Below are 25598 nucleotides of genomic sequence, written 5' to 3'. Positions count from 1 at the left end.
CCCACCTCCGCTTTTTGACAGCGCACTGACCTTTAATTTTCAAAGTTGGAGAACACTGAACTACTGAGAACAAGCAACCAAAGTAAAGACAATCACAGCACAGTCTAGACTCTTGCTTCAAAAGCCACAAATAGACAGTTGTTTGTGGAGGGAAACAGGCAATGGGGCTGTCGTCCCAAGAGAAGCTGGAGGGCCAATTGGTCAGCCGACACTAGACTTCTTACCTTTGATAATGATAGCGGAGAGTGGTTGAGGTGAAACATGCGTACACCATTCACATCTGAGTAGGCCAACCATCTGCCACAGCTGCTAATAGCACTGCAGGCGATATGCTCCGCGCTCTAAGTGTTACGGTAAAAAAAAAAAACCCAAAACAAGCAAAATCGAATGATAAATAAACCAGGATTGTGGAGTTGCAGGGGCAAATCAATCAAAATGTGGAAAAACGGCAGGAACATATTCAAAGATTCTCTGACAATTTAGAAAAGAAAAGAAAAATTCATTGTCCACTCTCACAGAAAGCTGGGCACATCAATCATGTACTCGTGACTTCTGAAATATGGAGTGCCTCACATACAACATGTATTTTGTTTCTTTGTTTAAGAATGCAACACTCAAAAACGAAAGTGCACTGTACATGTACATGTATGTAGTTTGTTAACTAATAAGGGCTGATTTCCATGTGCAAGGCAGGGGGGGGGATAGAATGTTCTGGGTTCATGGTGCAGTTTGCATGGCTCACATAAATACCATGAGATAGAGTGATAAATTACCTTGCTTAGAAAGTTCCCCCATGCAAGAAATATACATTCTGAACATTCTGAACAATCAACGCATTGGTCAGTACGGTACATGATGTATGTGTAATGACCGAGCAATATGCCTCATTTAATTTCCGCTTTCCATTTCAAAGTTTTAAATGTTGATCAGGCCTTACTTTCCAACTTTCCAAAATTAAAAAAAAAGGCCAACGTTAAATATTACATATATACATGTACTTCCAGAGCTGCCAACATTTGCATCTTGCAATCAGGGAGATTCTGTACAACAATCAGAGACATATTTAGAATTACATTCAACGTAATAGGGAAAAAGGTTCCATAATCAGGGAGATTTACAAATTTGTTCATCAGAACATGGAAAGATTAGTTTATTTTCAGGGAACATTTTGCAGAATCAGGGAGAGTTGGCAGCTCTGTACTTCATTACAATGCAGAATTACTGTGACTTGATGTTCAAAGGAATCATATCAAGAGAAAAGTTATCTTCTTCAATCGTGTATTTCAACAGCTGTTTGCCAACTATTTGAAGCCTTGTTTAAAAAGAGTTCTATTTTACAATGCAGATTGCTAAAACCACTAAGTGATCTATTAAATACCATTATAGAAACTCAGGGAGCAAATTACATGTAGCTATAGTACTGAGAACCTTTGAAAAAAGGATGTCAAAACATCTCATATTTATCCTTACTTTAATACTCAGGCCATAGAACCTAGCCCTATGCTCAGACACTCTCAGATCACCCCCCCCCCCCAAACATGCTTATGAATGGTGTACTGACTGCAAAACAAACCATTCAGTCTATCAATCACTACAACAAAACCAAGTTGTTATGGCTTAATGACAAATTTATGAGGGACTATGCGGTTAACATTACTTTCATGTGACACTCACGATTAATTGAGTTCTAGTTTTTACATCAAAATATAATGGATGTGAATGTATTAAAGCAACATAATGTTACAGTGTAAATTGTACAAACTTCTCAATTTGTGGCAACCAAAGTTGCAGTAATTCCGAAATGCCAAAAAAATGACGGATGAAAATGTAGACTATTCCAACTATTTGTTCAATCCATCAAATTAGGTGACTTGCTAGCTTAAAGAATCACTTTCTGGCATAGTCCTTTTTTAAAGTTTTGTTTAATTTTATTAAATAATCAGATTTGTTTATATCCGATGTTTAGAAAAAATTCTCAAATAAAGATTTGTCAGAAACTTGACTGTGATTGTTTATTCCTAATCTTTAACTATCATCTGCATTTATGTTACCTCAGTTCATGGAGATGAACAAATCTTTTCTGGATCATACAAAATTTTGCAAATAATCAACAAATCCATCTCCATGGAGTTCTACATGAAAGCATTCATCAAAGCGATAATATATGACTCAATAGAGCATTGATGTATTATACAAACAAGCAAACTGCAGTCGCACCAGGCATTGCACCCCCCCCCCCCCCCCCCCCCCCCCCCCCCCCAAACCCCCATGCTGACTGGAAAAACTGAGAATTCACCCACGCTGAAGAAATGGTGCACCAGTCTGGAAAACAGCTTGCCAGAGGGCAAACAATTTATAATCATTTTAAGGCAGCATCCGATCTACTTGTCTACAGCTGGCAATAACAACAGCGTCTAGTGGAGTGGTTGTAACCACCTTCAATACATGCATGTGTTACTGCCAGTGCTAGCCAAGTCATTTCGAGACAGCCCAACTCCTCACCGCCACAAACCTATACTCAACAGTTTTGGCATCCCTTAACTTTGTCTAATGCCACAATTTGATATTTTCCCAATAATCATAATCATAATGGGCAATTCCACGGTTACTCACGTTACATTTTTGATGTACTTCTGAGTTTCCTTGGGCTGTAATTACCTTACTGAAAAATGTGTTCTGTATGATAAACAAGACGTTACATTTTTGTAACGTGAGTAACCGATTTTGTGCGTCTTGTTTATCATACAGAACACATTTTTCTGGATGTCATCTTTGGTGCTTAGGTAGGTCTAGGTCTACTCTATCTACCATGGGGATAACAGTTATTAAACCTTTTCAGTAAGGTAATTACAGCCCAAGGAAACTCAGAAGTACATCAAAAATGTAACGTGAGTAACCGTGGAATTGCCCTAATGGAGATTTATAAAGCGCACGTATCCACCATTATTGGTGCTCAAGGCGCTACATCATTATCTCACCCTGAATGATATCCTGGTGAGACCACTGCAACAACATATAAATGCAAATCTTCCACTTGTTGGAAAAGTAAGTTTCTGGTACCTTTGACATTACACATGTTGGAGGAACCGAAGTTGAAGTAAATAACAAGCATGTAACGTGTACATGTATCAGCAAATGATAAGGGTATCAATACCAAGATTGGTTCAAATGCACTCTTCAAATACTTGAAAACAGGCATTTGACATTTTCAGTAATGTTAGTTAAGTCACTTGTTAATTTTTATTCAAGAGTTCATTTTGTTTAATTGTACAATACCAAAATGAGCCAAGGTTGAAAATTTCATCTGAAATCATAAACATGTAACTAATAGAAGGAGACATTGACACGCACACACAATTAATAATTTATAGTCAACAAAAATGAGAATGCGTTCAACAACAAGGGAATTTAAATATAAAGGGATATCTGTCAGAAATCGTTTCTGGCAAGAGTAATCCTGGGTATCAGAAAAGCTGAACTTGGGGAGGCAGACCAGGCCAGTTCAACAACCTTTTGAGCACCGATTCCTTATTTGATTCCTTGTTTTTGTCTGGTCTACTCATCTCCATCATCACTCATCAGCGACTGCGCATGAAGCGCGAGCCCTCTGCACAGCCGGATCGAAACTAGGAGTGGAGGAAATTGAAATCCATCCAAGTTCATTCAACTACGCTGGGGCTACAAGGCGGTTTAGGGCCAGACAGTGGCGACAACAGTGGCTGTCTCTCGGTGTTTGAATACCCTATGAGCCCACGAGGAGTTTGTATCTGTTCGGGATCAGAAGGAGGGGGGGGGGGGGGGGGGGAGGCGAGAGAGAGAGAGAGAGAGAGAGAAAAAAAAAGCCGATGACTCTGGGTCATGTTTCGGGGCTTAGCAATCGAACACTACTCACAACATGATTAGTCATGTTGGTATGTCGGGGAGGAGAAAAAAAATCGATGGGGGATACATGCCCAGGAGGGAGGGCACTGGACTCGTAATCACCCACTTGTCTTGTCTCATATCAGCTTGTGATTCAATATCCTCTAGTGTGCCGGGCAGAAACCACATTGCCATCAATCATTCCAGGGGATTTCTTGTTAATTCATTAATTCCTGAGCCCCAAAACATCAGCAAGAATCTGAACAAGCGTGCAGTCAAAGCAGTCTTCCGTTAATTAAGTCAACATGAGTGAAGACTTTAGCTGATCACTTGATGACAACATGAACCTGGATAGCAACCCTGTACACACAAACAGCCACGACATTCACTGGCAACCAACAATATTGCGCATAATAAACTCTGTGATTAGGAACACTAGATGGCGATATGGGACCACTCGTGAGAACTCAATGTGCAGGACACATCATGTGGGACACACCGTTTAATTTTTTATTTTATTTTTGTTAAATTTTATTTCTTTCTGGTAATGAAACCAAGGATTCCTCAAAAGTACCCCAGGCACTGAAGGCCGAAAGCCTGACGAAACCTGTAGAGAGTGACAATGAGAAGATATTACAGTTTCAGAGGTGGGAGGAAAAGCCCAGAAGAATATTTTGGGGGAAACCCACGGAATCAGGCAGGGACTGAAAACCCAATCCACATGTTGGCCCAGGCGGGATTCGAACCCGGGTCACAGCGGTGGAAGGCGAGGAAAGTACCGCTACACCAACCTGATTCCCCAACCTGACTAAACTGACTTATTTTTTAATGAGAGGGTATTTGTGAGGTACTCACACAAAGAAAACAAGATACTCCATGAGTTAGTCTTTGTCTGACCATACCCCTCAAGAATTCTAAAGAAGAGGGAAAATAAAACAATACCAGTAGTCCTCAAAGTCCAACTGTAAGGTTGTACATGTATGCACACGCATTGCGTGATGTAGGCACAACTACTTTGACATCTGAATCTGCACACATGTGAAGTGTCTTATTCAGGACTTCTGGTGTTCTGAGGCCACCCAATTCGTATTTAAGCCTCATCCTATAGATGCATCTACATGTGTATTTGGAAGTAGGTGAAGCACACATTCTATTGACACGTGTACACTGCCGGCTGTCGCTCCAAATTCAGATGCTGCCTCATACAATTCCATAATGACAACAGTTACATTCACAACCAAAATAAAGACAAGTACCAAGTGGTACAACCCACGGCGACCGGCTAGCAGGGAGGCCGGGCAACGTGTGAAGACGGCTACATGCCACCGTCCGTGCACCCGGGCCGTACCAGTACCTCTAGAGTACAGAAAACAAAAAGGAATGGGGCGTGATCTAATATGCAAAAAGTATGCAAATCAGACGCATGCGCAACAGTGTTTGCAAAACTGGTCTTCGAATGCAAAGCTGTAATACTTGCAAAAGCTGTAATACTTGAGTTGTATGAATACAATATATGGACGAGTAAAGTGTCCACCAACCAACCAACCAACCAACCGACCAACATAAGCAGCTCAAGCCCACGGCGTGTTTCAGCCCGCTGTGGGAATTAGTATTTTACAAAGGAGTACACTCCACATACATGTGCACATATTTTGTGCAAGTTTTAAAAAAAACTCGATTGTGATAAAGAAGGAGTATTCAATGTAAAAAGTGCCAAAAATATCTCCTAATCACAAGACACCTGCCCAGATCAGCCATGCATCCACAGTGCAAGGACCCACACACAATCACATAATTCCTCGTTCACATTCAGCCAATTCCACTATATTCTATCTAACTACAAAGCATTGGCTAGGATTGTAACGGGCAGGAACAGGCCAGGGTACTGACTGGAATGCACGTTGGCTTGACTAATACCAGCCTGATGAAATAAATCATTCCACTTTGTATAGGAGGGTGAAGGACCGTCCACAATATTACCTACAAAAAAAGTGCTGCTGGGCACTGATTACACAGAAAAATATTTGTTTCTGGTGCTTGGTCAAGTTGAAAACCATCACTGTTTGGAACGTTTTTTTGACAATTGATTTGTTAGGGGCCATTCAGCATTTTCAATGTTTTAAAATTTCGACTATTTTTTCCAAATTGTGGGTGGGTGGGTCAAGCTAAATAATTGAAAATCAAAATTCACTTTTCATGGAAAAAAAAAGAGCAAAAAAAAAAAATTGATCTTTTGACTTGCCTGAACTACGCGCAAGCGTTCCGATATTGCAATGCGTGTTTCTTTTGCAACTTCGCCCCTGTATGTACAGTCTCTGGAAACAGCAAAAGCTGATAATGAAGAACCCATGTTCATCGTACGAACGGTTTGTTTGTGCCTCATGTTTGTCGTCCAAAAGTTGCAAAGAGACAGCTTTTGCCTCCGCCCAGCACTCGGCAGCAATGGATTTTTTTCCGAAAGGACACGCAACCTGCACAGGCCCGCCAGTGGGATGTAATGTACATGTTTTGTTTTTTAATACTGCATAACAAATCAGTTTTTTTTATTAATCGAAATTAGGGGTGGGTGGGTGGGTCAAAATAATTTGGAAAAAAAAGTCGAAATTTTAAAACATTGAAAATTCTGAATGGCCCCTTACACTACATGTATTTTTTTAGAAAATGCATGTAACTTGATACTGTAACATAAACGTTTCGGTGGAGTTACTTTGCAGCAACACAGTAACTGCAAACAAGAGATCTATGAGCCACTCAGAAGGCAAAGCATCTATAAATAGCCACCATCTATTCCTGGAGATGATGGCCATTCTAGCTCACCTAACAACTTCTTGGCTGGAACACAAATAAACAAAACAAAACACAGCAACAAAACAAAACCCAGGTTGTGACATCAGACCCGATTGTGAATTAAGCAAGCAATTTCACTTTCTATTTGTAAAGTTCTGTTTTGCCATGACTCCTGGAGTTCTGAGCTAATTCTGGACATCTCTTTTGTGGGAAAACATCTGAGCTATTCCACTTTCAGTGGTTACATTTATCTGAATGTCGGATGCGGAAACAGCACTCTTTCTGTAGTGGGCCTATTCAGTGTCAGTAAATCTCCAGCTGCCAGGGGTAGTGTTGTTATAAGACTGATTAATTTCAATGGCAACGTCCACACCCTACAGCCAAAAATACTCCAGACACCGTTAATGCACCCAGACATCTAATGGATTGGGCTCTTTTTGAGAGATTGAAGCAATGAATGGGGGAGGGGGCGCCCTAGAAAACGATTGGAGCTAGATTCCATTGGGCAAAATTTTTCAAAAAGATTATGCAATAATTATTTTTTTTTTATCTATCCAATGTCTAATAGATGCTGATGGGAAAAAAGATTTACACATTTTCCTTTGTCCAACAACAACCAACGCACAATTAAATTATCATTACAAAAAGAAAGGTAATGACATAGAAATGTATCACAAGGATGCGATAGAAGACTTGAATTCTCTGTCAAAATATCTGTGTCTAAGTGCATCAATAACAAATTTCCATCAACCCGTCGTGTTGATGAAAAATTTGTATTCAATATCATAACTGATATTGCACAAATAATGTGCTGTTTTGGAACGTGACTGCCGGGATGTTCTGCAAACAAAGACTTTTTCACGACAGACGGGTTCCAACCGAATGGAGATTGCCCGGGCACTGCTCCAGGATTAAATTGAAAAGATGAACAGCAACTGCCCAAAATAATCCATGTCACCCTCCCGCAGCCAGACAGTCTGTTACGTAGACAACAAACAAACATAGTCTAGATAGAGTCGGAGATACTGGAGCAGTGTGGGCACTTATTCATGTTGTCAAGAACAGTGAACTGTTTTCCCCGGTCTCTTTTTTTTTCTTCTTCTCTCATTGCACGAGACATTTTACAATAAGAGGTTACCGATATATCGGTCACAGAAGAGCATTGCCCTGGGTTGCCGTTAATGACCAATCACGGGGCCCCACTGTGCCGCCCAGACAGGTGCGAACTGAATTATGGGTAATGACATGTCTGGTTCCACTCAGACGGAGGGGGTGCGTATCATGGTTGGCTGGCAATACACGTGCAGTAGGGCAAAATTTGTCCCATCCCATCCCCCCCATCCCCCTTTTTCCCCCACCCCCAATTCTCCACTTCTGAATTCCTGCCAGTTGCTCGAGGCGATCACATTCAAGTCAATTGTCAGCTCTAGCTCATGTGTGATATGGGGATATCGAGGCTGCGGGGGCCGAGCAGCGTTGCATAAATGGATTTTTGTGTCTCATGGTAAAGTCACCAGATTTATGATCTGGCAGGTATTAAAGGAACTACGGGTATTAATTGCATGGTGTAAGAATAGTACTGGGGAAAAAAGTGGCCTAATAAATTGCTTGAATGGAATCCTTAAAGGGCACCTTGGAGTCAAGGAATAATCTTTGTATTGATACTTTTAGGGGTGTTTATGATCTTTTGGGGTTTTTTATTTCAATCTTTAAAAGTAAAACAGTGGTGTCATCTTAGGCAGGAGCTTGCTCTACTTCAGCATAAAAGAGTTTTCCAATGAGTGTCATGAGTTTTCCTGTGAGCTTCATGAGTTTGGAATGAGCATCATATTGAGTTTATAATTTGTACCGCAAATATCCAAACTGTTGTGGCGTGTAACTAATTTACAAATCAACGTATTGGTAAAAACAAAACCACTGGAGAAAACTGGTGAACAGCGTTGTCAGTTTAATCATACTCTGATGACTAAGAACACGCCTTACATGTAGGCAAGCAAATTGATGCCATTATTTGAAAGTAACATTGGAGTTGTGTAAACAATGAGTTGGTGCAAATAAATGTGAATACTTGATCATCTTCATGTTCCTCTTCAAAAATATCCAGTCTGACGACAGTGACATTATCATCATGGCGTCACATGTCTACATGTAAGCCTTTCTTGACATATCCTTTTTCATTTGATTATTTGGGTAGCAACAGAATGCCTGAATGTTTATGTTGTCATCACTAGTTCTATACACTGCCTGTATACTTGGAAGAAAGTTATACATCATTCATCAGGGGCTGATGCAATGAGCGGATCAAGTGAATGGTTAAACAGTACAAATGAAAAATTGGATGTTATAGAAGATCTCTCACAAGTCCATCAAAAGGTCTCCGTACACAAAATGTCCAGTCTTCGTTAGTGACTCATAGGACACATCTGTAACTGTATAAGCTGTAGAGGTGTCGTAGTTATGTTGGATGAAACATTGATGATGTCTGAGGAACCTTGCCATCTGTTCCCAATTACGGGGTTCAAGGCCTCCGTTCCCCGTGGAAAATTACCAGTAATGTGAAGAAAAAAAAATATCTGCACATGCTATCTTTGTTTTTGCCTTCTTTATACCAACCCTGCTGTCTGGAACACTGCCGATAAGATTATTCACCAAATTTGGTCTGGTCTTTGCTTGTATCGGGAATTGGTGAAATCACACAGAAAATATAATGTGCGTTGGCAGACTAACAAGTGCTTTCAAGGAAGTGCAAGAGATGATGAAAATACTGGCCATTTTTCATATCTCAGTATTGTCCTCTTTTAATGTGCTATTTTTATGACTTTAAGCCAATGATTTTGAAGACTTGAGGAAAACATGAGTCTATTCTTACTGCAATGAAACATGTGCAAGTAAGGAATTAATATCAGATATTATCTAAGGAAAATAGGTGGAATAATTGTGGCAGATGAATTACTCCCCTGTAACTAACTCAAACGCTGAGGCAAAACTATCGAGGCAAAACTATTCAAACAAAACTCAACACCCCCCCTCGAAAAAAAAGATAATTTAAAAGGTTTAAAGTAGCTACGCTATCCCCTCCGTTCACAAGTACCCCCTCACCGGCAAACAAAGTACAGTGGGGGGTGACCGATCGACGCCATCTTGCCTGACTGCAATTTGCCGCGACGCGCGACCGTACCACTGTGTGACACAGTGTGTGTACGTAGTACAAATCCCCTGGTGTACATATGTCACACACAAGGAACGAAATGTCCCGCCCATGGGACGTGGTTGCTAGGTAAAAGGGCGCCCTCTTTGTTTGGCACGGAGCTCATAGTTAAAATGAGGAGTTTCCTAACATTGGTAAAAAGCCAAGATCCCACAAATAATGGGCAAGATATACAATGATAATGCTAAACCTTCCCTGGCGTTCACAGCCAGTTTCAGGATAAGTCTAAGCAACCATTGCCGATAGACACATTTCCTGAGGAAGCAGGGACCCTATTCAGTCAGCTGGGCAAGGTTACACTGCTCTTGGCTTGAGTCTACGCATGTTGCCTGCCTTGACAGCTGCTGCCATCACACATCACTCATGTCAGTCTCAGTGTAGTCTTTTACATAAAAATAGCATCTGTCAACCTTAATTTGCATTACCTGTCACAGGATACTCGGTGCAAACATGACACATTTAGCTCGAAATCATTCTATTTTTTTCTATAGGGTATGATGTAGTTTAGTGATTAATCCTTTGCAACCAGCAGGAAATGGCTGAGGCATGCATGATCAGCCCCGTGTACATAACTGCGATATTACACACTGCCCTCAATGGTTGATACACAGAGCAGATAGCCAGACGTAGATAGGCTTAACACACTCCTTGAATATGGTCGTGGGGCTCACCTAAGCCCTTTCCACACGAGACAAATCTCGGGGTTGACGCAGGGTTGACGCAGGGTCGAAAACATGTATCGTTTCACACTTGAAGAATTTCAACCCTGCGTCAACCCTGCGTCAACCCCGAGATTGATTTCACCCCGGGTTGAACTCAACCCTGCTCCAGACCAGGATTGAGATTTCTAACCCAGGTTGAAATTCTTGCCAGGGTTCAAAACAGTAGTGATAAGCTTGATTTGCAAGAAACAAGTGTGAAACGATGTGGGGTTGAACGCGGGGTTGAACGCGGGGTTGAAAAATCAAAAACTCAATCCGGGGCAGCACTGGGTTCGCCCAGGGTTAAGTTCAACCCGGGTTGAGAGGTTCTAGTGTGAAAAGGGCTCTAGTGTGGTTCAATAAACTACAAATTCAGAAGGCAAGTTGGAGAAAAGAGATCTAGATGAGTGGCTTTGCAGTCAAGGAGTCTAGGGAATAAACAGACGTGCTGAGGATTGCCTCAGGCTATCAACACAGAATCAATTGTGTGTCCATTATCACAGCTGACATTATTAATAGGGTCCTGTGAAGGAGGCCTGTATGTTCATATTTACATAATGGACATTGCAGCTACACAGGCAGCTATGCTGCCATCCGGGTATTTTGTAACTATCCCAAGTAGTTTTAAAATGCAATCTATCCATCCAAACTTATTCTGTGTTAATGAGTGAAGTAAAGCAAATGATTTACTTGAAACTGCACAGAATGTCAAAAGATCTTATGTTCAAGTAAACTATCCCAAGTAGTTTTAAAATGCAATCTATCCATCCAAACTTATTCTGTGTTAATGAGTGAAGTAAAGCAAATGATTTACTTGAAACTGCACAGAATGTCAAAAGATCTTATGTTCAAGTAAACTTAAATCCTCAATCCTGATTGGTCGATCCATGGCAACAAGCCGTGCTACATATAACCATGTAGCACGGCCTCGGTCCACACCGCACTCCGCGTACTGCGCTTTTCTAAGATGCGAGCGCCATTCCGCGTACAACACGCACGTGCAATAGGATAACCGCTGAAAAGTGTGTGTACAGCGTGCGTGTTCCATCTTTACTTTGCGTCAAGTTTGCTTGAAGATAAATTCGTTATCCCGCTTGTGTTCGTGGAACACAGAAAATGTAGTGCCTTGTATGTGGGACACAGACTCACTACATTATTCCGTGTTCCACTCGCGCTCACGGGATAACTAATAGTATCTCGCTTAAAATAACCCGGATGGACACACCAAGTCAATGGACGTCGCGATACATGAGATATGACCTTGTTGCACGGAGCGCATTCGCGCGAGATACGACTTTGTTGCATAAATCGAGTTACGACCTTGTTGCACTGACGCGACGAAATGAAAACTGATTTTGTAGACTGTCCATGTACATTTGTCCATTTCCTTATTCAATATTCACTTACAAAGTAGACATGCAATGACACTGAATATTTTGAAGCTGTGTTTGATGGACATGAAGATTGAAAACAAATACAACATGGTTTGAGGGGGAAAGTAGTGCAAACTGACTGGTCCAAAGGTGTTGGCTGAATTGACTTCCTCCCAACATGAAACGTCACTGTTTGTTATGTGGTTGTGAAGCTGTCTGTGTCTTATGTTAGAGTGGCCTTTACTGTTGATGGTAAATGCTGTGACCCTGTCTAGAGTATTAATACTGTAATCAGTTCAATGGTAGGATTTACCCAGTTTAAATGGCAAAATCAAGGTCCTGGATTTGGATTGGGTAAAAAATTGCCAGCTCAAATTATATTGTGCACACAACTGCACAATAAGCAAAGCTATCTGTATGAAATACTGTCAGCAGCCAATTGTATGAAACAGTGGGTAACTTATGCCATGCAGGGGATTTACGCAACAAATATGTTGCACAGGTGAGCAATGAACATAAAATCAGTTTCATGAAACTCTGGGTAGCTGTGCAACATTTCATATCGTTATAAACATCTTGCATGAGGATACCCACAGCTTTGATAAACGCCTAAAAAGTTTTATTTTGGCTCACTTAGGAATTGGGAGTCATCTGCCACATTTCTGTCATGGGTGAATTTCTTGTATCAACTTTGATGAGTTGGGCAAGTAAAGTCAGTAACAGTGTCCTTTTTTCGCTTTGTATTACGCCACCTTCAACGACTGTGAAAGCTACAAGGCAATTCCACGGTTACTCACGTTACATTTTTGATGTACTTTTGAGTTTCCTTGGGCTGTAATTACCTTACTGAAAAGGTTTAATAACTGTTATCCCCATGGTAGATAGAGTAGACCTAGACCTACTTAAGCACCAAAGATGACATCCAGAAAAATGTGCCATGTATGATAAACAAGACGCACAAAATCGGTTGCTCACGTTACGAAAATGTAACGTGAGTAACCGTGGAATTGCCCTACACAGTTGTTTGAGTTTTCACATTGCAGTTATGGCTATGACAGTTGTGCCTTTGGCGTACTCCTGGTTTTCATAGACAGCATGATACATTCCTTCTTGTCTGATACCTCAGCTGTTCCAGCTCCCTGGAGTAATGCAGGCGCTGGTTGTAAAGCATGCTGGATAGTGTGGTACAAGGGGGTTCTCAATGGTCTTTCCACATCTTCCAGTCTGATGATGTACTTTGGTGCTGTAGTCATTCCATAACATGTCCTCACAAGTCAACCACTAGACTTGGTCAAGGCGCTCATCCTTATTCATCCCTAGCGCGATACCTCGCTAGCGCTAGCAGTAGCACAAGACTATGCATGCAGCGCATTAAAAATACAGCGCGAACAGCGACCTCACGCGGCCACTATTTTTATGCAAATCAGTTAGACCCATTCGCTTGTTCCCAACCGATTTGCATAGAAATAGTGGCCGCATGAGGTCGCTATTCGCGCCGTATTTTTACATGCACTGCATTGCACACGAGGACTGCGTACGGCACGAATAACGACGAGAGCATTGACCAAGGTTAGTCAATCAAAGAAATCCGACCCCAAGTCAGGTAATAAGCTATTCAAATTGTCTGTGACAAAAGCATTCCTTTGTCCGTCCCCTGTTACCTGTGACTGAACTTGTGTGTAGACTTGTGATTTACTTGTGACTGGACTTGCGATGGACTCGACTACAACACTGTGTACTATTGGCAGGAAGTTGCTGGTGTTCTTCAAGGATATTTAGTGGACTCAGCTTGAAGGAGTTGTAGAGTGTTACTGATGATTTGGTTTGACCACCAAATATTGATAAGTTACTGTCTTTGCATTTGAAATGAATGGCTCTTACCTTAGCCTTCAACTCTAGGAGCTTAACCTGATGATCGGACAGTGGAAGGGTTTCCCCATCAGAACCTGTGGGTAGAGCAAACAGATGCAGAAGTCCAGTGTTAAGCAAAACTCACTGACGTATTTTTGGAGGGTGATCGTCTGAATCCCTATTTGAAGCATTTCACAAGTTTAGAGAACAATGGAAAGTAGACAGACAGAATTAACAGAATCAATTGTTTCACCAATGTACTTTTCCTTATGAGTTTAACTTAAACTTTACTTATTATTTAATAATTTGTTATAAATGCATGCAGGGCCCCAATGGAAACCAGTTTTTAACTGTTTGGGCATACCCTGGGTAAAGAAGTGGAATAAATAAATTTGAATTGACACGCAGGTTTGGAAGCAAACCACATATGTTGTGTATAGAGAACATGCCAACTCTTAAACAGGACAGTCAAGTTTAAAAACAATTTACAGCTCACAATGCAAGGCCAAATAAAAAACAAAACATGTTTAGTGTCCTGCCTTTTTGAAAAAAAGGAAGGAAGAGGCCCTTTTTTTCTCCTCCAAAATGGCCGCCCGACCGGGCTACTTTTCAAGATGGCCGCCAGTTTTTTTTTAAATGGCCGTCACTTGGACTCAGGAAATGACATACCAGCTTTATATGGGCTAGATGCAACAGACAAAGAGGCCAAAATGATGTCACTGTTTAAAATGTATCATTTTTTCGTTTAAACAAAACAAAAACAAACAAAAACAAACAAAAAAAAGGAGGTGGCCTCCAAAAAGGAAGCGGGCGGGGACGTTAAACATGTTTTTTTTAATTTGGCCTAAATACAATCTACTGTCTTAATCACGGTAGTTGTTTATTTAAAGCATGTTAAGTTTGACTTAAGTTTGTACATCCATTTTAGTTGTTGTAAACTACACAACACATTCAGGATTCAAGACTATTACGGAAAAGAAAAAAAAAATTGGAATAGTGATTGCAAAAATTACAATAGTTATTGTACAGCTTTACCTTCAGTTGATAATGCAGTTCCCAGCTTCCACAGCTCTAAGTGCGTCGGAAATTGAAAGAGTAGACACTCTGCATCCGGGGCACAGTACACACCAGATCTCTGATGAGGACAATCCATCAGAGCAATTAATCAACACAAATGATATTATACATGTAGTCTTGAAATACTAAGACTGGAACACTGAAGCCTTTGAAAATGAGCACAGCCTAGGATTACAAGGTGTTGCTCAACGGGATTAATCGTTAACCCTAACCATCCCAAATCCTCCAAAATCCTTTTTGCAAATTGGAGGAATTTGCAGGATTGAGGTTACATGGCAAAAGTGCGTTGCTGATTTCGGAGGACGCACTGTGTCAAGGTTTTGGGCCAGACCTTGTGTTGTTTATGCTCAGCCTAGCATAAATTAGTCCTTGATTATACTTGAAATCCTCCGCACTGCTCCAGGATGTCACTGCCTCTTCCTCAACCTATTGACTATTGACAGGGCATAGCCGGAGGATTTTGCAGGATTCAGGCAGTGGTCACCTCTCCACAGACCATATTCAAGAAATAATGGAGGAATTTGCAGGATTGAGGCTATAGATATGCTATTTTTCCATGAAGCCAATTTGAGGATTTTGCAGGATTGAGGCTACATTCTAGCAAAAAAGACCTAGGGAGTTAGGGTTAATGTGCATACACACGTGATAAAGTCCCATCCCATAAAGGCTGTGGGCTGCTGTGGTCCAATGGTTGCGGTGTTCGACTCGTGAGCCGTGGTCCATGGGTTCGAATCCTGACCGTGGGAACATGGTGCTTGCACTCCTGAGCAAGGCACTTTACCATTATACATGTAGCTTCGTCCTTCGGATGGGACGTGAAGCCGTAGGTCCCGTGTGTTGTGTAATGCACGTTAAAGAACCCAGAAACACTTATCGCTAAGAGAAGGGGTTTGCCACGGTGTTTCTGGAAGTGGCTGCTTAATGCGCTGCAGCACCTTGTAAACCATTATAAAGGTGCTACATAATGGTTCTCATATTTCTCATGTACTTCATTTACCTGTCTCTAATAATAGACATAATTATATAAGACTTCGGTATTATTATTTATTATTATGTCAGTAGAGAACTAATAGAATATTCCCAATGAACAGGAGGGTCCAATGATGCCTTTATATCATTTTGTTTCCTATCCATGTTGTAAGTTGCATATGCCCATGGAATGCAAAAACCACGGAACATCACATTTTGTATCGGAAAAACACAATTTCTGGAAACTTTAAACATACACAATGCATGCAAGCACATAAGGTGGTTAAGTAACATCGTTGTTTTCATTTCCCTAGAAAAGAAGGCAAGCAATGGTGATGAGTGATCCCTGGATATAAACTCACATGAGGAAAAGCAGAGATGACTCTTCTGATGTGAGTTGTCTGCTGTTTCCAATTCTTAGTAGGTTCAGCCTCGGCAGGGCTCACTAGCAAATTGGTATCCACACCTGGGCAAAAAAATGGTATACAGAGGGTTTAAGGATAGTCGCAGTGTTCGTTGTTTGTATTATGCCAATGCCCCAACCTCGTTACCAGAGTCTACTTTTCAGTCTCGAGACAATAGTACTTGAAGGAAACTTGCTTCTTGTATTCTGATTCAATCAGAAATAAGGCAACTCACCGCTCACCTGTCAAAAACAGCATTGGTCTCATCCTTCGTTACCTTCTACTCAAAATACAGCCCTGTTTGGATTGATTCTCAAGAGTAACCCTAACAGAACTCAACCCATCAAACCCCAACAGCATGTTTTGTTGGAATCTGTCAGGATGGGTACAGTACCCCTAAACTGACAGTCTTTTACATTGGGTTGGGCACACCTCCAGAAACTAAGTCAGAAATATGTGTGTGCAGTTTCCCATATGGTGTTGGAATTTGCCAGGATGGGTATGGTTCCTCGTAAATCATGCTAGGGAGTTAGGGTTAAGGTATATTTTCTTATTATCTCCCATCCCATTCATCAATTTTCCATTGACCTAGCCAAGTAACCGTTATTCCCTGGCTTATGCTTTTCTTGTTAAGCTAAATTGTTAAATATTTAATATTTCAATTGCGCAGACCCCAATTTTTTGTTTGTTTTGCTTCCACATTAATTTCTAGTTCCTTGCTTCATTGCCATTTAGCCTGTTTCATTTGATTCGTCTTTCATGTTCATGATCTAGGTTTCCTCCATGTCTTTTGGTTGTTGTTGTTGATTTATGATTAATGAATAAAAGACATGAATTGAGAGGACTGCCACTGCATGTTTATTAGTAGGGACAGAATATCTTTCCAACTAGTCCTGATGTTTAGAGCAATCATTATTTGATTCAGATACTTTTGACACTCATCTGCTAAACTTACCTCCAGACACCACCTGGTTGCCAACGTGGACCAAGGCCTTGATGTCATGAGTGTGACCCACACTGTGAGCTCTATCACTCAGATTGCGAGACCGTACCCACGTCAGTCTGTCAGAGCTACCGTCTTTATCTACCAGGTGAAACTGTGCAATGGAAGGATCCACTCCTGCCGTACAGACTGATCTCTCATCTTCACTTATGCACATTGTAAGCACATCGGCTTTGTGGCTTAAGAAACTCTGAAATCAAAGAAACAGATTGTCAAAATTTCCAGCACGCTGTAGACGAGGTGAATATGTACATTCCTCAATAGGGCTTGAAACACCCACTGAATCAAGTCCAGTGATTTAAGTGTTGGTCTAGTGCTCTCTGTGACCATATTTAGCCAATGGTGAATTATTTTTCTGATACTGAAACTAAGGAATCCTAGGCACTGTAAGCTCGCAAGCCTGAAGAAACCTGTAGAGAGAAGACAATGAAAAGAGGTGGGAGGAAGGCCTGGTACTACATGTATGGGGACCGAAGACGCAATGGGGACACCAGAAATCCCTATAACTCAGTCCTATTTTGCCTAACATTTGCAATAACCGCATTATGGGGCTTTTGCCAAACCAAATAATGCGGTGACGGCCCACCCACACATACACACCCTTTGTATTTTTAGTATAGGGGTGAACAATGAACAAGACTGTTACTGTACACAATGTATACTGAATGAATTGAATTTAAAGAGGTTGTGGAATGCTGAAAGTCGTTTTTGTTTTTTATATTTTTGTACTGTAGAGTAGACCCATATATATCATAATGACAAACTCCCATTCTTTTGTAATGTGCGTTTATATGATGATAAAACTGAAATTCATCGAGTAATTTGTTGGTCGGCGAGCGCATAATTGAAATTAACAGTCGTCAGGTTCTTCGTAAAATCAGAGAAATCGTGACGTAATAAACAGGACTCGTTTATACTACGCTACATAGGGAGTCCTGTTTATTACGTCACTATTTTCTATGTTTTGTTTGCTGCCCCCAACGACGACTTTTACACAAATTGCACGTTTGGGTCGAAACCGGACCTGAAAAACAGCTCTCAAAAGTACCTTTTGTATTCATTTCATGACAGAAACAATAGTCGTTTTTATTGCATCACACCTTAGGCTACATATACTCGAAAAATGACGGAAAAAAATGACCTCTTTAAGGGGAACCTTTCTGTACAATGCCTGCTCAAATCAAGTTTAATAACAATTCTTCTCATGTAGTAAAATCTTTGAGCAACTAGATCAGTAGTGTGCAATACTTAACATGAAATTCACGACCTGCTCACGAATATACTTCAACTACGCAAACACTAATCCCATTGATTAACTTAACAGCAGTAATGACTATGAAGAGTTGTATGTCACTGAAACAAAATTGCCAGCAAATTCACTTAAAGATATAGTCCATCATTTGTAATTTGTGCATTTTGTTTGTTTGAAGCAACAAAAGTGTTCAAAATCTAATGAAGGATACTGAACAACTAACCTGATGAAGTTTCAGCTCAGCTTCAGCTGTATATTCCAAGAAAAACAGCATTCTAGGATCTCAATTTCAAATCAAAAGTTGCTGAATCATGTTTTGAATTGTTTTGAATTGCAGCTATACGCGATGTCGCGCACTGATCCGACGAATTATAGCAACCGCGCAAGCATTGATACAACGCACAGGCGCGCACGCGCTGCGCCGAATAACAAAACGAACTACTAATTTAAATTTTCCTACGGTGCGTCTTAAGACGCACCGTTGGAAAGGCCTTCTTTCGTTGATTACTTCAAAATGATAGCTTGCCAGAAAGATTAATTTCACAATGAGTTTAGTCCACTTACTATCTTTCAACCAAGTATGTTTTTCAACAATAATACGCCAGTTACTTTTTCGGATGGCTGCAAATGATGGACTATAGCTTTAATGCATACCTTGATTAAAGTGCCTGTCCTTCCATTCCAAAACTGTGTTTTGCCTGTTGAGTCACAGCTAATGATGGTGTAGTTACTGGTGATGGTGACACTCCACACAATGGTATCTGGTGGTGCTAGCATACTGCGCAGCGATACCTTGGGCATGCTGATTCTCTGCACAGCGTGACCTTGGCGAAAACAGGACAATGAATGTGACTTGTCAAACTCTGAAAGAACTGAGACATTTATATATCTATATCTTGCACAACAAGAGCTTTCCGATGGTAGAGGCACTGAGTTCGGGAACAGAAATATAGAACGCAAACTTAACTGAAGTTGTAGGACTAATTTTTGAGATAACGGCATTTATAAATCCTCCTGTTTTACAGTGAATGAACAGTCAAGTAATAAAACAGGATGAAAAAAGGTTTTAAACTAACTGGACATTCAGGTTCATCTGAGTATCAAAAATGGACCATCCCTTTGATTTTTTACTTTGCTTCATTGTAGAGGTTTTCCCGGCCAATTTCCTAAAATGTTCAATCACTTCCGAAAATCGGTCATTCATTTTCTCTTGTATATGAGAATTGCTCTGAACACTTGTTTCAGTTTCGCTACTGGAGCATTCGATTCCATTTCAGTTCATTCAATTAAGTAATTAGGCAGCACCTTTCCTTTATGTCCATTCAGATTCGTTTACAAGACTTCTTTTTCGCTTTTAGAGGGCGATTTCAAACAATCACCATTCTATTTCACTTTTAGTTTAATGCCATCGGCACCAGATACAATTAGGGGTTTCTTTTTCAATAATCGTCAATCGAATTAGCTGTACCTGAAATCAATTTAGAAAAGGCATGCTTGCGTAAATGAATGCACAGGTAACGTAACTGGCCGTCTGTTCTCAAAAAAGCCGAATGCCCGGACAATGAAAACGATTGAATTTTCGTTGCATTGAAATGGGATTAAAGACGTGCATTCAAATTCAGACGAGAATGAATGACCGATTTTCAGAAGTGAAGGAACACTTCACGAAATTGGCCGGGAAAACCTATATTATAAAATTGCAATTTCCGACATTATTATCATGTCATGGTGTCAGTCACAAATGAATAAGGCATGTATCAGAAGGCCTGCAGTAAGCCTTACCTTAAACACTGTTGGTTGTTATTAAACAATACAAAGTATTTATGAAATATCCACATTTCAAATACCACAGAAGACATATCTTATTCAAGAGAATTAAGCAAACACTTTTAAACACATAAAAAAAACAGAAATGCAACACCCACCTGTTGAGACATTCCATATCCTGATAGTGTTGACTGACCCTGTAACGATGACCTCATCTGACCTGTGCCATGCTAAGGTCATCACGCGACCTTCCTGGGGGTCAAGTGACCGGTCATAGGTCACACCTTCTTCAGCTATTTCAAATAGCTTCACACAGCCATCCTCAGTACCAGTCTACCACAACGGGAATTAAACAGATCGTTTGTCATGAGATTTATCAATGTAAGGCCAAAAAAAATAATAAGTCAGTCTCTGGTCAGCGCGCGCGTCGATTTTAATCATGCGCGTCGATCTTTTTTTTTCCCAAAATGTTCCGCGGTAGCTCCAACAGCGCCCTCTATTTCCGCACCTCCTCAATTTGCTTTACCAAAGAGCACCAAGGAGAGGGAAATTGCACCAAGGAAAATGATCGAAAGCACCAAGGCAAATTATGGAGGACACCAATGTACATGAGGACACTAAAAAAGCAAAATAGTACCCCACCTTGTCTGTACAATCCAAGCTTGAAGAAGAAAAAAAAAAGCAAAAAAAAAAAAAAAAAACGCGTCGCCGCGTCAATTCCGGAACTTTGGTCTGACCAGAGACCGGATAATTTTTTTTTGGCCTAACAGGGATGCCAATGGGTTTTTTGCTCCAGGGCAGGAAAAATCTGCCACAATCGCAATACACCATACATACGTTGAAATACCACACACATGCTACGTACGACAACAATGTACAATACAAACATTCGCGTATCGTGCTAGCACGGCAATCGTCATGGAGTAGAGCATGCGCAAGTTAAAACTAACAGTCACCGTACATTTTGAATGCGGTGAGACTACATAAGTTTGGACAAGCGTACTCAGTATGAGCTTAGCACGCTGGCAACACACAGCGAGTAACCAAGTTTCTGATTGGCTCACGAGGGACGATCAAACAACACAAAACAAATGTTCCTATTGGCTGACAACCTAACAAGCACAACTCAGTTGCATCAAAATACTTTTTCAACTTCCAAGATATTTTTCTACCATTCCCTTGGCCCCTTAAACTCACCGCTAAATGCGTTCCAGCATGATTTTGCTGCATACACCAGAAGGCACTGCCATACATCGCAGTCTTCTGTAAAAAATAAATAAATTCATTAAAAATAACAAAAATATGAAAATACAAATGTATATGTGTTCAAGAACTGTATTACATGGAACTATAAATGGAATGTATGTTCAACTGTTGTTAACAATCCTACTATTTAAGCAGTCACAGACAGTCAAAATTCACTTTCACTCCCCTTGCTATATTTTTAACAAAGGCTAGTCACCAGCAGTCAGATCATTATGTCAAGCAAACACTGTGACTAGTCAAACTGGGTCAACAGACAAACCAGGCAAGTTGTGGTCACAGCTGTTTTATCACTCTCCCGGAGTCAAAGCATAGCTGTATCAAGTTACTTAAGCAGTCCAAGGCAGTCAATCCTGCTTTATGTGGGCTGGGAATTCTTACAGGGGCGAAAACAGTCACTTGATTGATTTTGACTACAAGGACAACTTGGCACAGAATGTATGTTTGCATAGGAGGGTTAAACTTGTACATGTAGTACCATGGGAAAGAAAGACGTGTGTGGATCACTCCCAGGGCCCTATTTCATACAGCTGAGCAAATTTGGGTAAATACAACAGGCATGCAACTTGGAATAAACAAAAAAAGGGGAAACTCCAATTTTTACAAGACTTTGTACAGCGTTTTTCAATTTTTAATGCCATACATGTAAGTGTGAAGTAAACAAGTCAGGTGTGTTTACAAACACAAATGCCCCGCAACCGTGACTGTTCCCATGACATAACACCACTCTTTTAACATCAACTTACATGTACCTTGGTCACATGGAACGTTCATTAATTGACAGCATTAGTGTCTTCTGTAGGTTTTATATGAATTAATCCCTAATCCCTATGATCTCAGAATAAATACAAGATTTCTATTGTTTTAGCCACTGTGACCTTGACCCTTGACCTTTCGGCCCCAAATGCAATAGGCTTCTTAGGACTGCCAAGGACAATCCACAAACCAAATTTGAAGTTCATATGTAAAGTATATCTCAAGTTATCACGCTGACAAAATTTCTATTGTTTCAGCCACTGTGACCTTGACCCTTGACCTTTCGGCCCCAAATGCAATAGGCTTCTTAGGATTACCAAGAACAGTACACAAACCAAATTTGAAGTTCATATGTAAAGTATTTCTCAAGTTATCGCGCTGACAAAATTTCTTTTGTTTTAGCCACTGTGAACTTGACCCTTGACCTTTTGGCCCCAAATGCAATAGGCTTCTTAGGATTACCAAGAACAATCCACAAACCAAATTTGAAGTTCATATGTTAAGTATTTCTCAAGTTATCGCGCTGACAAGATTTCTATTGTTTTAGCCACTGTGAACTTGACCCTTGACCTTTTGGCCCCAAATGCAATAGGCTTCTTAGGATTACCAAGAACAATCCACAAACCAAATTTGAAGTTCATATGTTAAGTATTTCTCAAGTTATCGCGCTGACAAGATTTCTATTGTTTTAGCCACTGTGAACTTGACCCTTGACCTTTCGGCCCCAAATGCAATAGGCTTCTTAGGATTACCAAGAACAATCCACAAACCAAATTTGAAGTTCATATGTTAAGTATTTCTCAAGTTATCGCGCTGACACGATTTATCCGGACACACACACCCACACACCCACCCACCCACACACACACCCACACACCCACCCACCCACCCACCCACGGAAGGACAAGGCGGAAACAGTATGCCCCTTCGGCTTCGCCGCGGGGCATAAAAATGAGGAAATCAGTGGATCCAAGGAAAAGTTGCATGCCTGATACAAAAGAATTGACCCAAATCATATAGCGGCCTCCTATTCTGTCCATCATATCTCAATAAGGCTGATGGTATCAGCGGCAATGCAGTCACAGCAGTTGGCAACTGTTCTCTTACATTGTCAAGGATGGGATATAAGCCGAGAAGAAACCAGTTCGTGTAGGATGACATCTATACCCGCAAAGGTTTTGTGGTACTAAAAACGGATAACGGATAAACACGCAGGGAGTGAGGGAGTGACCCGCTCGCAGCGAGCATGGCCTGAAATATGAGTGTGCTGTCCGAGGGTGATGGCTTCAACCCGCCTGGCTTGAGGTCGAGTGAAAAGTAATCCCACGCCTCGTTCCGTTTTTGTCAAAATGATCCCGGCATGAACTGGTTAATCGTTGCAGCGTAGCCTTCAATTGCTGCGAGTTTTCCTGCTGAAATCCAAATGTTCCGTTTCATATTGCATCTAACATATATCTATTATCTAACATGCAGCAGTGCAGTAGCACCACAAGCTTCGCCATGGGTGTGTGCTGAAACGTTTGGAAAGAAAATGAAGATTGTCAATGGGTAATTAATATGCAGGAGCATATTGTTTCAGCACTTTGGGCGGGGGGGGGACTCATTCCGTGCACAACCATGATCAAATGTTGAAGGCACGCATGAAGGGGAGCAATAAAATCAAAACTAGGTGGAGATAAGCAACATCAATAAAATGTCTACTACCAGGTAGTATCTGCTGTGTCTAGATGACCTTATGGTGGCAAGATCAAGAAAATCAATGCTCCTACCTTTGGCGCACATTTCTTGAGATCGTACTCAGTGATGTCTCCTTGTAGGCCAGAAGAGAAGAGTCTGCCATTGACCCATGCTAATGAATCTACACGTCTCTTCTCAGAACCTGGGATGACCTGCAGAGTATGCACAATCCACCAGCTAATACTTAAAAGGCTTGTCAATCACTTAACATATGAGGATAAGGTTTCGCATTCCTGTCATCATCTAATTAAGTAAAAGACGGGGACAAACCTGTGTTCACAGGAACAGAGTGCCCATCTCTCTTTCGAAGCGATTGGGCCAGACTCGAGTCCATGAAATGCTGCTGTGGGGGGATCGCCACACCTCCTCTACAGCGAGTCTGTTACCTTCCCAGCATTGAATAATGCCGGTACCCATTTAACATCTGGGTTGAGAGGAGTAATTGAGGTAAAGCGTCTTACTCAAGGGCACAACACGCATGGCCACGGCGGGGCTCGAACCCACAATCTCACAATCATAAATCCTGTGCCCTACCGCTAGACCACACGTGCCCAAATTTAGTAACTCAAAAAATCCTCAATTACAGCACAATCCCACATCTAATTACATGATTTAGTGGCTGGTATATGGTCAATTCATTTGAAGGCCAATAACAGAAAGGAAGGCTGCACCCCACATTTTCCATGGTCTACCTGCATTTTATCAACTTGCCAGTGATTCTAATGGATTTAGCACTGCAAAGTGAACCCACTAAGAATTGGCCTTTGGGTTCATACTGCAGCGTTGATTCCAATGGTTCTCGACACAAAATGCCTAGGGAGCTGGGGAAAAGCAAATATTTATTTACTGTCAACAACCAACAAACAGTGCCTGTAATGCCCGTTTTACTTCTACACAAATGGCTGGAAAAGAAGAAAAACCAAACTTTTGATAAACCAACAGTTGTATTTGGTTTCTTACTTGCTTTGAAAAAGCCATAACCACTTTAACAAGCCAACGGATGACGCAAAGATTGGTTAGAGTTTTGCCTCTTTGTTTGCAGGGGGGAAAAAACTGTGTCAAAACGCCTGGAAGGTCTAAGAAATTCAGATGTCCAAAATGGAATGAATTGATTGTGTACGCAATTAACTTTGTAATGCACATAAATGTATCTGATGGAATTAAACTAATTATTAACATCAAGCAATGTACACTATTCCAACTTCAGCGGGTGCCATTTCAAAACAATATATAATAATAATAATAATAATAATAATAACATAGCTGCCAACTTTTCAAAATCCCAATTAGTAATCAACCCGCGCCGTCATTTTCAACTGCTCGTTTTATCAAAAGCTTTACAAACATCGAGTACAGGTACATGGTTTACATGTACACATACATGTGCATACCCTTCTTGTTGTGAATAATAAAGTACTGTAGGCCAAAAGATAATTAAAAAAAAAAAATAAAAAAAAAAAAAATAATAATAATATTTTTTTTTTTTAATTAATTTTGTTTTAATGTCTGTATTTGTTTGTTGAAGTCAAATAAATAATAACCACAATAACATGTGCACATATTTTGTTTGAGATGCATGCTATCGATGT

General features: G+C 40.8%; 1 protein-coding gene across 1 annotated transcript in view; it reads right to left on the bottom strand.

The window, feature by feature from the left end:
- The window catches only part of LOC119746155 (U3 small nucleolar RNA-associated protein 4 homolog), a 44040-nt gene that overhangs the window by 13651 nt on the left and 4791 nt on the right, over positions 1-25598 (bottom strand). Inside the window, exons 3-11 of the mRNA XM_038222968.1 lie at positions 24042-24161; positions 21451-21516; positions 20412-20586; positions 19141-19310; positions 17187-17424; positions 16190-16293; positions 14817-14916; positions 13812-13876; positions 225-341 (exon numbers count right to left, since the gene is read on the bottom strand). Coding sequence (XP_038078896.1) covers positions 225-341; positions 13812-13876; positions 14817-14916; positions 16190-16293; positions 17187-17424; positions 19141-19310; positions 20412-20586; positions 21451-21516; positions 24042-24161 — 1155 coding nt within the window. The remainder of the gene's footprint in view (positions 1-224; positions 342-13811; positions 13877-14816; positions 14917-16189; positions 16294-17186; positions 17425-19140; positions 19311-20411; positions 20587-21450; positions 21517-24041; positions 24162-25598) is intronic.

Source organism: Patiria miniata, unplaced genomic scaffold (genome assembly GCF_015706575.1).
Source record: "Patiria miniata isolate m_02_andy unplaced genomic scaffold, ASM1570657v1 HiC_scaffold_12, whole genome shotgun sequence".
Classification (NCBI taxonomy): Eukaryota; Metazoa; Echinodermata; class Asteroidea; order Valvatida; family Asterinidae; genus Patiria; species Patiria miniata.
Note: the sequence above shows the minus strand (reverse complement) of the source record. Positions and strands in the feature narration are given on the sequence as shown.